Source organism: Eurypyga helias, unplaced genomic scaffold (assembly GCF_000690775.1).
Source record: "Eurypyga helias isolate BGI_N326 unplaced genomic scaffold, ASM69077v1 scaffold26725, whole genome shotgun sequence".
Taxonomy (NCBI): Eukaryota; Metazoa; Chordata; class Aves; order Eurypygiformes; family Eurypygidae; genus Eurypyga; species Eurypyga helias.
This window is the reverse complement of record NW_010253791.1, coordinates 1-17,331: the sequence shown is the minus strand read 5'-3', so window position 1 is coordinate 17,331 and position 17,331 is coordinate 1. Positions and strand designations below refer to the sequence as shown.

Below are 17,331 nucleotides of genomic sequence, written 5' to 3'. Positions count from 1 at the left end.
TTTACTGAATTTCATCCTTGTTTCTCAAAGGACCATGAAGATAATTTAAAAATTTCTTTGCGTTTTTATCCTTTATATGTATCAGAATATTTTATATACATTATAATTTTGTATTAGCAATTAATATTATGCTAATATTATAATATACTGTATTAATTTGGTGCTTTCTAGTAAAAGAAATGCTACAAAACATGCCATTTGCTGAGGCACCAACTCAGACCTCCCTAAGAATTAACCTGGTGGTGAAGTTTGATAGTTAAAAGTTGTATTTAAAGGTCTACATACTTCTCAAACAGAATAAATTTTTCAATTGGACCAAGCCTAAAAATAGGATAAATTGGGAAAAAAAGAGATTTTACCCTTAGATAACCCAGATTGTCCATTAAAAAAGAAAAAAAACCCAAACAAACAAAAAAAACCACCCCACACCAACCACCACCAGTGACACTCTGGAAACAAGGCTTACTGATGATCCTCTACAATCCAGCAAATAATATTGCTGGTCAACTGCCCAGGAAGGGATCCAACTTCTTTTCATGTTAGTGTTGAAAAGAGGTTTTGCCTTTAACCTCTCAAGAGGTGTTGCTATCTCTCATCTATACACTAAAAGTGTCTCCACTTTTCAGATCAGGAGGTTTGCATAGGCATATCAAGATGGTGCATTTGCCTTTGTAAGTGAAGTAGCAAATCAGACTGGTGTCAAGAAATAGTATTTAAAAAAAAAAAAAAACACAAAACAAAAAAACAACAATACTACTTCTTTATCAAACTCTAAATTATTTCAGTTTTTACTCCCTAAAATTTCATGAACAGCTCATTTTCAAAATTATTGTCAGCTATCATATACCAAAGGCTTAAATACAGAACAAAATTAAGAGTATTAGCCATACCTCATGAAGTTAAAATCTTAAATCTTCATGAAGCTTGCAAGTACTTGCAAAACAGAGTTTCTCCTGAATACATGCAAAGCATGCTAAACTTCTGGCATGGTCCCTGCATGTCGAGCATTCTGATTTATCACTACCCCTTTGCAAGGGATTTTTTCTTTAACTTGTAATGGACACTACTCCTGTCCTCCAGTTCTTTGATGGCATAATGGATAAGCAATTCTGCCAATCTTTATGGAATCTGTATATACTTTACTGATGTTTTTACCACAACAGCTGTGTCAGAAATACACAGAAATACTGTGAAAGGTATTTACGTTTCTTCTCACAAACTGCAAGTTTAGTAGAAAGGTTATAAAAAACAAACTTAAACCTAAGCTGTTCTTGGGGCCACATTCATCTGGTTGGAGCTCTTCCCCCAAGCGATGCTACCAACTGGCAGGCCACACAAAAAGTGAACAAATCCAATAGTGTAAAAGAATGGGGATGGGGAATAACAACATTCCAAAGGAAGTTAATGAGCAAATCCATAATACACATCAACATTCATTGTAAATCCCTACACTTATTTCACACACAAGATGTCTCTCCAGGACAGTAGTACAGATTTACTTCTTATCAACTGGGTTACTCCAATCTTAAGCTTAACTGCTAAAAGATTAAAAGTTAATTTGAACTCTCATTCAGATCACGAACAACCCCAGCAATTGCTTTGTTTCAAACACATTATAAATTGGGAAACAGTTAAAATACTACAGACTTATGGTCTAAATTTCAGAATTAGCTTGCCTGAGATGATTAGTGCGTTAGTAAAGTTACGTAATGTCTAAAAAACATGGTAGCTTGTTCTGAAATGCTAGTGTGACAGTTCCTTGTCAACTGGGTCTTCCATAAAGATCAAAAAATATATTAAAAAATTTAGCTCACAGAGAAAAATATTTGGTCTCCCAGATACAATGTGCTTAATAAATCAGACTGGGAGAGGTGGGGGGTGTTGAGAAAGGAATGAGGACAAAATGGGGACTGAGAAAGGTATGGACAAGAAGCCTGGCCAGGGTACAGCAAGAATTTGGCTAAATTGCTATTGCAAAGCGTTAGTATGACATACTCAAAAGGATTCTACTAGTAGGAAAATAATTCTCTAGGATCAATTTTCTACATTTTACGAGGAACCCTCATTTCAAGTTAGTAAAACTGCAATAAAGAAGTGGTGCTCCATCTACAGTAGTACCATTTAAGCTGGCTTCCAATGCAGTATTTCAGCACTGACTGAGGATGGTTTTTTGCTTCTCTTAGCTTGGCAAAAGAAGAAAAAAAGTGTATTTTTGTCTCTTATTTATGCTCAATTTAATAGTGATTGCAGTGCAGGCATAGAACAGTGACTACCTTCAGAAAATATTCACAAAATGCACTGAAAAAGTTACAACATATTTTTCTATAAAGTTTTCAGAGATTAAATAAGATCATATTCACACAGTAGTGCCTGGAGTCAAACTCTAAGCAGTATTTTTGCCCTCTTGTCATCACAACCGTAAATCAAACTATAATAATATCCAAATATAACAACTACTATGTAAACATATAGTTGTGAAAGCTATATAAAAATACCTAGCCATTCATTTACTAAACATAATAGAAGTTACATTCACAGCATATTAAGTCAACTGTTACATTACCTGATGGTCTTCGTGTTTTAATAAACTAGACAGTGATTCCACACAAATCTCTAATGAAGAATCCTGAGGCTCCATTTTGCCACAGAGTCTGGATACTACAGCCATAGCTGAATGCAAAGTATCTTTATGAACAAGGTGTCCGCTGTCACGAATGAATGTCAGAACACAATTCAACCCTCCAGCTTCAAACACAGCTCCTGACTCACGGGTACAAATTAATTCTAACACCTATGACAAAATGAAATTTAATTAGAATAAAAGTACACATAAAAAGTGAGTTGTTTGTTTATATCCATCTACAGAACTGGTTAGGAAAAAAAAACAGAACAAAAAACCCCTTTCTTCCTCAACACCTAGAAGGGGCCAAAGCCTGCAGTACTTTAGTAGCTATGCTTTTCTTCAAGAACACAGGAGCAAATACAAGAATACCCCCCAACAGCATGGTCATAGCAGGTGTTCATGAGACACAAAGAGATAACAGTATCTTTTCCTGGGAGAATGAAGTCTTTAGATAACACACAACTGAGAGTTTTGAAACTTCCAAGAGTTACTCCAGAACCTCACTAAGTTAGTTTTGAGTAGACCAGAATTAGTAAATAGAGAATACATGCATAAAGTCTGGTGCCATGGCAATCAAGGACTCAAACTATACACTATCAAATGGCCATGAGTTACACTTTAAACAAGAGATTTTTTGCACCTTGTAAATTTTTCCGAAAACCTCACAGGGGTGAAGAAGACCTGTGTCTGCTACTACTGAAGACAGAGCAGACAACTGTTTTTTACAGCAGATAAATTATCTATATCTGGAGCAATTCTTCATTCCCCTTTTAGCACAGAATTAGCCCTTAGCATACTAGTCATGTAAGATAAACAGGAAAACTTTGTAACTCTTTCTATACTTTTTTTTTTTTTACAAGAACCTCAGCTTTGATGACCACCAGACTGAGAGTAAAGATAAGCAGCATCACTGGCATGTACATTTTTTAATGTTTTTGTGTCCCATTTTAATTAAATAAGTAGGATTAGAATATGAGAAAGCTCTTCAGAAACAGCAAATTTTCCAGCTCCTTCTTAAAGCAGAAGGTTCTTCAGTACACATACCTTTACACACTGCTCAGCCAAGTCTCTGCTGGTTCTGTTGTTCAGTTCAACAACTACTAAACGATTACAAAGTGCCTTGATAGCTCCATCCACTCCCACAATCCTGCGGGTGCATTCAGCTGATACATCCAGATAATACGTGATGGCACGAGCTGTTACTTCTAACACATTGTCTGGAGCGCTCTCATCGAGAAAAATCTTGCACAATGCTGGTAAAAAAGTTCGAGGAGGGCATCTGCGGGGGGAGGGAGGGGGAAAACACATTAAGTTGTACAGGTTTATCTAATTTTGTACACTTTCACATTAAGATGTGAACATGAACATGCTTTTCACCTGACATGATTTGCTCGACTAGTTTATAGTTGGTTCAGAGCACTCATTTAGAATGCTAGGATGTGGGCATCTCATACACACCCCAAAATTCAAATAAGTAATCTGAAAAGATGCTATATTAGGGAAGGAACCCAGCAGAAAAAAAATATTCTTGAAATATTACAGTCATACAGGGGAAAATTTAACCTCTTCGGAAATTATTCGAGGAATTAACTTTACATCACTAAACAAAACACCTTTTTTTTTTTAACAAAGCTTCAAGGATCATGCTGAAAAATAGCAACTTAACCATGAAATACCACGTTCAGTATAAAGACTAAGGAGTTTGGTTTTGCTGCACAACTTAATTCTGAGTGGTCCTTCCTCCCTATGTTATACACATTCTCACCAGTCTTTTTATCCTCAGTAGCCTCTGGCTCTCCTCTTTATTGTTAGCCTCATTTCCATATGCAAGGACAGTCAAGAACATCCCCAAAACTTCAAAACAAAATAAGCAAGCTGCAACTTGGAACAACTGTATTTAGAACAAGAGGAAGATATACAACCTACACCTGACAGGCTACTCTTACTTTAGGTCACAAAAGAGCTGTGATCTTGTTTCTGTAAAAATATACATCCTTTGCAAAAATATTTGGAAGATTTGGTATAATCAAGAGCAAGAGCTGAATAAAGGAGAGGAAACTTACTACATAACTAGATAAACCACATGGACTGCTAGAGTTTTAAACAACACAAGAAACATCCTCAATACAACGCAAACAAACAAAAAAACCTTGAATATTCTGCAGTAAAACATCACTGTATTTATTTTGTGGTGAAAACCACAAACTAGCATTCCAGCAACAAAGAACAGTTAGTTACATAGCAACTCTTACATGATGTAGACGGATTATGTTCATAAGCACGCACATGCCATACAGATAAGTTCAGATTCCTTTTGCCTGCTGAAGTCTACTCAAGCCTTAGCAGGCCCTAAAGTTCCTGCTAGCAAGGGAACAAGAGGTACACCAGTTGTCACCCACACAGTCTAGATCAATAATTGAGCCTGCAATAGCAGAGAAGATGGGCGTACCAAGATATCTCCAGTGCTCCAGCCACAGTCTTCTCAAATAGGCGGCTAGAATAATCACAGTATAAAATGATACAGCTGACATTTTAAAGAACTTCAGTCAGTATGCTGCAGGTAACTGTTCTATGAATAACTGTGTTACAAACAGAAGTACACAGGTCAGCTTTATAGAGATCACCCTCTAATTCCAAAATCCACACTAAGCTATTAAACTGGTCTCTCATGGTTGGAACCATGAGCATGTGCTCCACATGTCTCAGGGACAAGAACATGCATGTGTGAACAGTGCCAGAGAAAGAACTGGAAAGGGCAGATGGGAACATCAGCACAGGATAGGAGATAGGATGCATCACTGTCATAGCCATAACGCAGGTGTCCAAAGTACGCCCCTCCCTTCTGTCACCCAGCCCCACTGTGGATTTCTGTGTACTGGCACTTGACCCCTAAGAGTAATTACATCTTGCCCTTCCCAGTCGATGGTCTCCAAGCTTCCCAATTGTGCAATTGGCTTTCAAAGTAGTCCCGAGTTTTCACTCAATCCAATCCTACTAAAGGCATCTTGTTACTAAAGTGTAAGCAAAGGCAGCACAGGGAAGAGAAACCCACTGCTCACCTGGAAGCAATTCCAGCAACCAGGTCCTGAGAAGAGCACTTTCTGAGGACCAGCCTCTCTTTAATGAAGTACCAGGTAAGAAAATACAATCAACACTAGTAGGAACCGAAGACTGAGTCAGACAAGCCATGTTATGTAAGTGTGGCTGTTACACCTCAAATTCAAGGTAAATCCCTACTGGCTTCCTTCAGCAGGTCAAAATAGATCAAAGGGACCTAAAACTGTCCCAAACATTTGCTGTAGGAGATTAGGTCTCACCAGTAATATAGATGATAATCTTGGTACAGCTGAGACTATGCTTGGAACTCAAATGTAACTTTGACAGGTAGTGAAGCAAAGCATTTCAGGAGTGTCTGTGCCACAGCAGCAGCACTTTGGACCAGACTTTAGCAAACGGCCTACCTGGAAAAAACAGGCTGCCAAAACTTCCCAGGGCAGTAGGGAGGATGAGGGCACAACTACAGCACTGAATGAACTGATATGACAGAATGGCAACTGATGTTCAGGTTTTAGTACGCTTCTATCTACTGACAGATGATGCTTTTGACTTCCAAAAGAAAAGAACACGAACAAACCATTGCCTCAACTCCCACCAAGGGGGAAAAAGCAAAGTGCATAATTTCTACACTTAAAACATACCAGTATCAAAACCAGTTTCACAATGTTGCTCTTATATAGACCATATATTAACTACAAATAGTAATATTTCTCATAAAAAATAAATTATGACGGGGGGGTTAAATCACTCTATCCTCAAAGTTGGGGGGGGAGGGTCACTGTTCACAGTGACCTATTTGAGTGGAATAAACAAAGAGATAGCATTGAGTTTGTTATAATACAGAAAAATTATTTTTTAATAGTTTTTATTCTTTCATATTAGAAAACAATGCCTAACAGAAGCTAATAGGTAGTTCCAAAGTTCAGATTTCTATTTAGGCACTTATCCTAATGAATATAAAAATTAAAGGAAAATATTTTTAGATTTTCATTTCTAAGACATTGTACTAACATCACATTGGGCACTTCCTAAAGTACTTTTTTAAAGAGTCCTCTCAAGAAGAGTGATTAGGGACCAATCACTCTTCTTTGAATTGAGGTTACTCCTTAGTCAAAGACTGACTTCAGTAAGTTCATGTGGTTACTCTACAGCTCTTGCTAATTAAGTCCCAGTTCCGGATGTCCACCCAACTTCATCCCTGTACTCTCAGGAAAAGCACTTCTGCTACTTTTTATCTTGTAAGTCTTCCACCCGCCAGGTTTCAAAGATCTTACTGGGAGGCAGGTTTGTAAACAACAGTTTTTAAAAGGTCTGAAATAAGTACTCTTTAGAATCAATATTTACCCTCCATATTCTAATCCGTTAAGACTGGGATAGTAGAGCATTCTGTTCACTGTACCGACATCAACAGAAGAACTAAGCCACACTGAAAACTGCTGATTCTGCATATTTTCTATCAAAACCAAAAAAAAAAAAAAAAAAATCGAGCTTTCAGTATTAAAAGGAGTTTATTAGATTGTAAAGACCACGATACACACATTCTTTAATATAGACTCTTCCTCTGCAGAAAATTTAATTGATCTAAAAACATTTTCTAAACATCACAATCATACTGATGTCACGAAAAAGTAGGAAATTTATCAATATAATTATATCACTACAGCTTTTACAGCATTAAAATCAGCATGTCTATATGCTGACACACTTCCGAACCTTTCCTTCCCCCATCCCCCCCTTTAGGAACTGGAGTATCCACTGGGATGCAAAATTCTTAAATAGCTACATCGTAAGCTCCTGCCAGTGCTAAAACTCAATGAAGTGACTCAGCTGATTTTACAGCTGGCCAGTGTAAAAAGATACCAAGGAAGTAAAAATAGACACCATAAACTCATTTCTGTAATTACATTTCATATTTTAAATGCACTTAAAAGCATTAGCTAAAAAGCAACAAGAGTGGCAGCTTAAAGAATACTATTGTGTTTAAACAAAATCCAAAATAAGGAAAAAAAAAGACCACGGCACTTCATCCCCAAACTGGCTAACACAACTGCTAGCACTGGGGTGTGTTGCTCAGTTTCAGGGATTCAGTCGCTGGGAGCCCCTACCATGTGACAAAGCCCTGGGCTTCAGGCGCCTGCTCCAGGACATGTGACGTGTGGCAGACAACCAAGCCCAGGGGCCTGCCAGCACTTGTGCTGGAGCTGTAACGCAGACCATCTGCTGAGGCCAGCTAGGACTCGGTAAACAAGGAATTCTATGTGCCAACGCCGTTAAATAATTATTTAATATATAATAATTCTAAATAACTGAAAATTAAAATACTGAATTTAAACCTCATTAGTAACCGTTTTTGAGGAAAAATATATCAGTTAAATGTGTTACACAACTTTAAAGTTTCAAACAACATACATCCTGATTTGTTCTTAAAGCAACAATCAATTTATTTTTGATTAATGATTGGTTTTCCTTTCTGTAGTTCTTTCTATGGCAGGAAATCTCAGACAATCCCTCACTAGTTTTTTTTGCTTAAATACTGTTTTGTTTCCACCTATGAACCAAAACCAGCAGAAGAGCAGTCAAAACCACCCACAAGAGAACTGCCCGCACACCTGTGTTGCCTGTATTCTTCTGAACGTATTTCCAAATTATATTATACAGTTTTCTTGCAGTGCTGTTACAGAACAAGTCAAGTCCAGAAAATGTTCACTTACAAGACTTCAGAGACACCACACTATATTTTAAGGGTGCAAGGAAGAAGCAACTAACAGGAGCTTTTACCACAGTTGTAAAATATTAAGCTTTTACAACTCTGAACCTCTACTCAACTGCAATCAGAGCTCAGGCCAATAAAGCTAAAGAATTAACAACTCCATTCTGTATCTATTCCAGCAGAAACTCTGCATCATTAGACATTAAAAGAAATTATTTTAGAATTCAACTTTGACATTCAGAAACACTTCCAAACAGCTAACCCTCTTCTGAGTGTTCACTATTAGGAGGAAACATATCACTTAAGTATTCAATGATACTCAGTGAATCTCAGGTGTGTAAAATGAAATATAAGAAAAAATGCACAAGAAGAAACAGCTTCTGCAGGAAAGATAATTTCTAAATTTCTAAATAAATTATTGTTAGCTTTGCTTTTGAACTCACAATGGGTGTGTTGGACTGCCTTTTGCATTTTTAGTCTCCTATAAGAGATATGTCATGCCTCAGGGTAGTAATTCCACATGTTTGTTCTCCTATCACCAGCATTTTGTAAATATTTTGCAGAATTTTTGTCTTCAATAGCTGAATAAATTAACTTGAAACTATAGATTTTTCTGCCTATGATTTCCACTAGCAGCAACCTCAATTGTGCAAACAGACTGTGGTTTGAGTACACATTACATTTGCTAACATTTCAAAATTAAATAAGCAGTTATAACAAAAAGCATGATATTTTACATGTGCCTAAATATGCACATCTCCCCACTGGTTTCTGCTGGATTTCCAGGTACTTGAAGAGAACCAACTTAAACAAGAAAAAATCCATTTCCCCATTACCAATCTATAGACTATCTAGATTGTACGTATGTAACCCCTTCGTAACAGGACGATATTTAAAAGAATTTGACTAGGACAGTCATTCAAGAAAGGAAGCCTGCTATTTGAAATTCCTTTAACACCTGTTTTATTGGTCTGATCCAATCTATTACGAGATGGAGTCTTTCAAAAGGTCACTAACTCACTGCCTTCAAATTCTGCACCTGTCTTTTGAGTGGTACTTTCAAGAATCACTTCAATTTTATCTTACACACAAAGCCCTGAACAAAACAAAGGGTACTTGATGATATTACTGCTACTTTAATGGAAAAGAATGACAGTAGACTAGTAAATAGTGGCAAAGATAGTTTCATGAGTAACGCTGAACTGTCTGGACTCCACAGAAGTGCAGGCTCATTTAAACAAAATGTGTTTTAACACACACAAATGCCAAGTTACAGATCTTAGCCTAGGTAATACATCACACCATGCCTAAGAAGCAAGCAGTCATATCCTGGAAAGCAATTCTGGATATAAATAACTAAAACCACACTTCCTAGACAATGTTTTGGAAACACCAAACTAAATTTGGGATGTATAAATGGTTAACAGTTAAATGTACTACTATAAACAGCATGGATGAAGCCAACACTGGAAAATATTTGCAAAAAATTTGGAAATTGAGGAATGGGAGAGGGGGAGGAAGATCAGGAGCTGACAAGATATTTGTGGGCAAGAACATTCACAGTAACAACAGCATTGGCTTTTAATTTGATCAGAAAACATGCCCTGACTGCCCACCACAGAACGCAGAGTCTGGCCAGCTCAAATAGAAAAGGACAAGTAAATTTCAAAGGCAACTAGGCAGCAGACTCAACAGCAAAACAGGGAGTAAAATTACGTAGGATGCTCTCTGGAAGCATTAACTACACATTATGCTTGTATCAAACAAGATCTTTAACTCAGTAATAACCAGGTAAAATACAGTGGCCTATGACAGAACACAGGATGTCAATTTAGATGACCTACCAGCCTCTGCAACCATTAAGATTCTCAAAATGACTAGACAAGGCTAATTAATCTCCATAATATCCATGGCAATGAGGCCATGTTTCTCATTTTACAAAGAGCAACCAGAAAGACATTAATATGTTAAAACTCTTACCACTGGGTGGGGAAAATTAAAAAAAAAAAAAAAAAACAAAAACAAAAAACACCACCAAAACTCAACATAAAACACAGCCACCCCACAACAACCATCCTTAAAAATCAGAAACTGTTCTAGGCATTATGCTGTAACAAGATAGTTCCCTGAAAAACACAGCACACACCCCTACTTCCACCTCAGAAGATCCCACTATAATGGGGTCCACAGAGTAACAAGTGCTGGGATTTCACTGCTGCCACACTCTCTGCCCCCATTAAAAGGCAAAAAAAGTTAGTACGAAATCACATGAGTCTTGCCATTGTAAAGCTTACAAAATTTCATTTATTGAGATGACTGCATTGATCCAAACCAATACTTCACTAAGAACATATGCTTTGTGTGGTTTAAAATAATGAAAAGGTACTCTATAGCTGACAGCAGTATTCATCCTAATTTACTCATGGCTGCACTACAGCACAAAGCTGTAATACTGGCCTTTTAATTCCGCCCCCCCCCCCTTAAATTAACAAAACAAGCAAATCTGTAGGACACACACAACGTGAAACCACCTTGATATGGACAGCGCTGCCTTCTCAGGCTGTCAGTTCTAGCATGATTGTTAAAGGGCACTTTACCACTGTCTGAATTACAAAGACGCTTTTAAAGCCAACCTAAGCTTCAAAAACAGGCCTGAAAACCACCAGTTCAGATTCCTATCCCTATTTCTAAAAATGTTTTTCTCTACATATCTAATTTTGTTTAACTGGAGTTATACAATCCTGATAAACACAGGAGTCTGTAGTTTTAAACAATCGGGTAGAGGTAAAGCTAAACTGTTTCACATTATCCTACTAGAGTCTCACTAGGTCACATCAATAGTCTTTGGTTCACTAGAATTTCTTCTTACCCTTCTTATTACATGTTAGCAAATACAAGGGACAGAGATACCTTTTCATACATACTTACGAAGGAACAAGGTTAAATGTAAATTAAACCAAACATCTGAGCTAAAAAAGTAAACTTGAAGTATTTCTATATCACACATTAGAACCCTAAAATTCCAATTATTTGTATTATTTTTGGTTTTATTTGTCAAATAAGCTCAAAAAACTTTTGATAGTTCTTTGCTGACCAAATCTGTTAATGCTAAATATAGAGAGGTGACTTCAGGCACAGCCAAAGAGGAAGATATGCCTTCTCTTTCTTATTAATATTAATTAGGCTTATTTCATCTCTTCAGTGTAGACAAGATTTTACTCAGGTTTTACTTCATGTGTTATACTACTGCCTTGTTCTACAAGTTTTATTTATTTTCCTTAATTACAAAGAAAATCTTGCTTGTTAAATACTTTTACTTAGGCAGGTAGGAAAGAAAAGAGCAACAAAAGCCCAGATTTGAGGAGTTCTCACTTTATTTCACCAAAAATAAAGCAAAACATGAGATGAAGTGAAACAGAAAATGAAACACCTACGTGGAAAAGAGCTATATTAACAATGTGAGACTGTAACTAACAGCCTCTACATTGTCTTTGAAATTACCTGTAACAATTTAAACACTAAAAATATAATTCCAATTATGTTTATATAAAATGCATAGTTAAAACTCCTGTTAAAGTTGACTTAAAATTAGTGTAGCTACTTGAATTCAACTACTTAACAGAACCATTTCTATTCACTCAATTTTCTTCAGTTCAAGCTACTGGCTTCATCATTCTTCAGGCAAAGTGACTAACAATGTCTGTGACTCATTATCACCAGAAGATGAATATACTGCTGATTTTTGTAATGCTAACATATGAGTAATACTAAAAATAGTTTAAATCACATGTATATGTAAATCTGGGAAGAAGTAAAGAAACATGAATTTTTGGCACCACTACCTGTACTGGCTGCATATGTTGTGATACTGCTAGAACACTATGACACCACCATACATTTGTGTCTACTTCCGGTTTTCTGATTTGCTCTGAAACACCAGTTTCAGCATCCATTAGTCTTGTACAGAAGCAAATTTATTACCTTTGAAATATACCATTTCCTTGAGAATAAGTTTGCAAAATAACCCTATTACTTAACTAAAATAATGAAGTACAGGATTTTGAATCCATCTTTTCAATACCTCCCCTCTCACCCTCAAGTTTGTGATCTTTCTTTGCTACCTAAGACTGTATTGTCCTTAACCCTTTTAAGAAATCAATCTGTGCTGTGCTTTTAGGGAAAATGCATAGCATTCCCAGCAATATTTTTCATGCGTCTTTGCCTCACAGGTTTACCAGACCTCACCGTATGCAGGTTTTAATCACCAGACATAGTTCACCAAAATAATGAGGGTTTTTTTTCTTACCTTACATCACAAGAGCAATAAATTCTTATGTAAAAGTGGACTAATACTTAATATTTAAAGTCACTCTAACTGACCCCTGAAAAACATCACATTTCACTCTCCAAGAAATTAATTGCTTTTAGATTCCATCTTCCAGCTGTTGAATTCCACAGATGACAAATTTTTTTAGTTTTCTTACTCAACATAATAGCAACAAACAATTCAAAGACCTTGAAATAACATCTGCACAGCATGTAAAAATTTTGGAATGATCTTCTTGCTTAACAGAAGAAAAATGTTGACGTCAAGAGGTTGGTTTTCTTACCAACAGCAAAATATGTCCACATTATAAATCAGGCATACACTGAACCCATTTTCAAAATTAATACCTGAAAAATGTGTTTGGCAACCTTTCCGTCACACAGTAAATCTCCTATTTAGACAAGCAGTAATTCCTTTAAAAACACAGCTGAAAAGCAACTTTAAAATACTATCAAGGATTATTTCAGTTACACTCTCTCGGCACATGACAGTTTTGGCTACTGGAACTACCATTTAGAAAGATTTTAAAAATACTTTTCAAGACATCATGTATTTCTTACAGAGCATTTCACAATAAACAGTCACCATGAAATGCAGGCTATGGTACCACAGACACCAGAGACAATACACTGAGAATTTCTTCAATGAAGAGTGTATACCTCTCTCTGCTTATTTTGTTGCTCAATTCCACCTCCAATGCTCACCTGACACCTCTATGATCTGCTGTAATTCACTCTTAACAGCAGGAAACTAGCACTGGGTTTAAAGAGCAGGTTGCTCTTTTAGTGATATAGAGGAGTCCAGTAGCCCTCATGCTGGCATGAAGTAAGAATGTGGTTGGGAGGAACAAAAATGGTGAGTGATGAACAAGAAAAAGTAGCTCTCCTTTTTGAAGGCAACGAGCTATTACATCTGCTCACCAAATACCATGGAACCAATCTTCAGTGTTTTCACAGTGCCAATTAAAAGTAGCAGTTTTAACTTTACTGTAGAATCACCTGAACAGGCAGGGAACCTCGGTAACTTTTTCCAATTTACACCTTATAGTTTGTCTTTGAGGGAAGCTTACAACAGCAATACAGATTAACTTGGAAGACCAGTAAAGTTAAATTATAGCAAAGCTGAAAACAAAAATTAAAATGCCATTTGGTATTTTAAATGTGTTTGGGTTTTTTTCCTTCAGACATAAAAACTAGTTTTAAAACCACAACATTGCAGTAAGACAGCATTCATTATCTAGACTTCAAGAAAAAAAAACACACTTGGACTATGTAATTCATTTATATTGACATGAAAGTCAGTTCTAAATAAAATCCACAAGTTTTAACATTTCATTCCTGATCTTCAAATACCCAGAAGATGTCCTTACAAATGCTTATGCCCAAACTTCTACTTCTGTTCTATACTGAATCTTCTGAAACAAGAACTTCATCTAAATTTGTCAGAAATATTTCATTCTTAACTATCAAATTCTTTTCTACAGCAGCAAATGAAGAAGTCAGTATCAGCTTTTCTGAGGCTGACAACATAGTACTCCACCAGTATCAGTACTATGAAGGACAGATAAGGAAGTCAAATGAATCTCCAAGCCAAAATTTTACCTGTAAGCGCATCAAGACCTAGATGAGGCGATTTTCAAATTCTAAAGCAGTGTACAAAACCGTGCTTGCTGTTACATAACTAGTACAACTCCAAATTTTAGAGATGTATGAATTTTACACTTCCTGTAATAAAAGCAGTTGTGAAAGATGAACAGTTTTTAAGCCAGAAAACTGTTCTCTTCAAGGTTACAAAACTTAAAACTGTAACAAACAGCTACCTTCTTAAACGCTTCTAAACCCACATTCCAAAGAAACGGAGTGTATCAGAAAGACACTAGCCATACTCTGAGAGGCAAAAGAAAGGAAAACCAGAGTAATGAAAAGAAAAAAAAAAAAGAGAGATGCCAGAGCATCAAAATAAGAACAGGAGAAACAAATTAAAAAAAAAAAAAAGGCAAGTTATGTCAGATTTAAAAGTCTGATTGTTTATACTTTTGCTACCTTCCTTCCATACTACTGGGGGCCCTCACAGGAAGTAAGGCCCTTACAGTAAGTAATAACACAAGTGGTTACATCAGCATTTTGTGCTGTGAGAAATATGAAAAGGAGTGAGAGCAAGGACTGTGCCATACGAAGTGTATAAATGCAGTTGAGAAGGAGGGTGGCACGAACAGCAACATTCTTCAACAAAGGAGCAAAACACTTGTGTGAACAGTGCTTAATACTTTTGATCTTTCTTTGGATTTATAGAGCCCAGAAAAAAACTACTGCATCTCTTAAACAAGGTGTTGCAAAAGTATGGATGCTTAAACATATCTAGCTGATCATTATAGTTTTAATGCAAAAACTAGTTTTTCACTACCATTAAAAACAAAAGCGGAAAATCCCCAACACTTCCACCTTGCAATTCTAAACACGTTTCTTTAAATTAAACCACCATATCGTGTGTCAGAACAGGCCCTGCAGATCACTCACAAACCACTTTTAATCAGACAAAGTACTTCGCACAGCATTAACAGAAACTCTTCATTTCAGTGATCTACACTCAAGTTCAGCCTGTAAAAACATTTTTGAGGCTGAAAATTTCTAGGAATGTTACATGGTACGCACAGCTACCGAGGAAGGAAAATAACATTCCATAAACGAAAGCCAAAACTACTTACGTTTCAAAACAACGATCCACGTTGTCCGACATCAGAAGTAGCATGCATAGCTGTTCCAGTGCTATTAGCTGCATATCCCTTTCATCTCCCTGCCCCATCTGCAGCCATTCCAGCAACGTGTCTGGGTCCACATCTGCCATGGTTGGTGTGCCTTTTTTTTTTTTTTAAAAAAAAAAAAAGCACCACTGCCACTTAAATTAAAAAGTACGAAAAATATCCTTTTATTGTTCAAGCCACATGAACTTGAACACAATTAATCTCTCTCTTCTTCCAGTCCCAGGCTTTTGCAGTTCACCTGGAAAGAAAAAAAAAAAAAAAAAAAGAGTCACAAAATCATCATCACAATTTTATCTTAAAACTTTTTTATTTGCGTAAAATGTGTAGTATACTCTAAAATGCGTAGTATATTTTTAGTCTGACATTAAGAAAAATTCCACATATTTGACCAGCAATTTTTTTTTAGCTTTATACATGAGTAAGCAGTAATGACTTTGTTCTGTTTCACTGGAAATAAATCTTGAGCTCCAGCTGACATTCAAGCGAGACTCAGAGACTACCCTTATTTACAAGTTAACTCAAAATTAAAGTTAAGTGGAAAAACTGTACTTAACCCTTTTGTATACTCCCCAAGCTAACACAAAGACAAATAGTGCTGTCTTGTCTACCCCCTTTCCCTTAATATCACTTGATTATGAAGTGTCCAACTTCCTGAAAGATGGATTACCTCCTAACTAATGTATTCAAGTAGAGAGAAACATCAAATGTCACATTTTAAATACAAGCCCATGAAACAAAAAACCTGAGACATACGACTAAAGACTTGGGAGAATCTTTGCAGAAGTTTTCTTAAACCTTCGTCTTTTAAAATATTGTTCGAACATATGGAAAATGAGCTTTTTAAGTCAAAAGGATAAAAGACAATATAAGAATCACTTCCATGTTCAAGAGTTAGGGATTTGTTATTTTGTTGGGGTTTTCTTGTGGGGTTGGTGGGTTTTTTTAATGTAGCTAATTCATAGCATTTAAAAAATTGCAGTGAATAATTCAAATAATTCATGTACATATAAGGAAAACAACATTATTTGTTGGCCCAATGCTGTAGTTGAAGACCAAAAAAAGTCCCTTTAAAACGCTGAGATGTTTTTGACTTATTTGCTAGCATTCTACTTTTGTGTTTTACTAACAAAAAATCAAATTCACCTTCCATGCCTAAGGCGACAAACATCTCATATAAAACATTTCAAATAAAAGCTAAAACAAAGGTAACAAACTAATCACTCCAAATTAAGCATAAAGGGAAAGACTGACCATTTTTAATATAAAGTTTATAACAAAAGAATTAGTTTATCCAACTCATATATAAATATTAAATACTGGACAGTGTCCCCACAAACTGGGGGGGAGGGGGAGAGAGAGAGAAGCTCGATCTGGACAAAGTCTGCCAGTTTGTTTAATGCTGCTAATGAGTTAATAGTTAAAAAATAACTCCACCAAGGGCATATCTACAAAAGGGAATCAGAAATCGGTATTACACAGAGAAACATACTCTGAATCAACAGTGCTGTTTCACAATAGCTGTGAACTCAAAGATGTGACAAAACAAAAGTACAACAAATACGATTTTTTTTCCTGTAACTTAGGACCATAACGACATTACATATCACTCAATTGCTCCTTGCCACTTAACATATTTTTGTTACTGCCGTAGTCTTGCTGCAAAAAGTAATTAAAGCGTTACTAAATTCATGTTCTGTACTTCAGACAATGCCTATGATCCTCTCCCAGCTGTTTACAGACTGTATTTCCTGCTCCAAGACTAAATAAAACTATTTTCAGCCAGTACAAGTGGGACAGTATTGTAAGTATGATATGTCTCCTTAGCGCGACTAAATTATTAACCCGGGGGCGGG

At 36.3% G+C, this 17,331-nt stretch overlaps 1 protein-coding gene across 1 annotated transcript in view; it reads right to left on the bottom strand.

Moving 5' to 3' along the window:
- The window catches only part of HECTD1 (HECT domain containing E3 ubiquitin protein ligase 1), a 54,594-nt gene extending 39,033 nt beyond the window's left edge, over positions 1–15,561 (bottom strand). The window contains exons 1-3 of the mRNA XM_010152789.1: positions 15,422–15,561; positions 3,668–3,902; positions 2,564–2,791 (exon numbers count right to left, since the gene is read on the bottom strand). Coding sequence (XP_010151091.1) covers positions 2,564–2,791; positions 3,668–3,902; positions 15,422–15,561 — 603 coding nt within the window. The remainder of the gene's footprint in view (positions 1–2,563; positions 2,792–3,667; positions 3,903–15,421) is intronic.
- Positions 15,562–17,331: the final 1,770 nt, after the last annotated feature.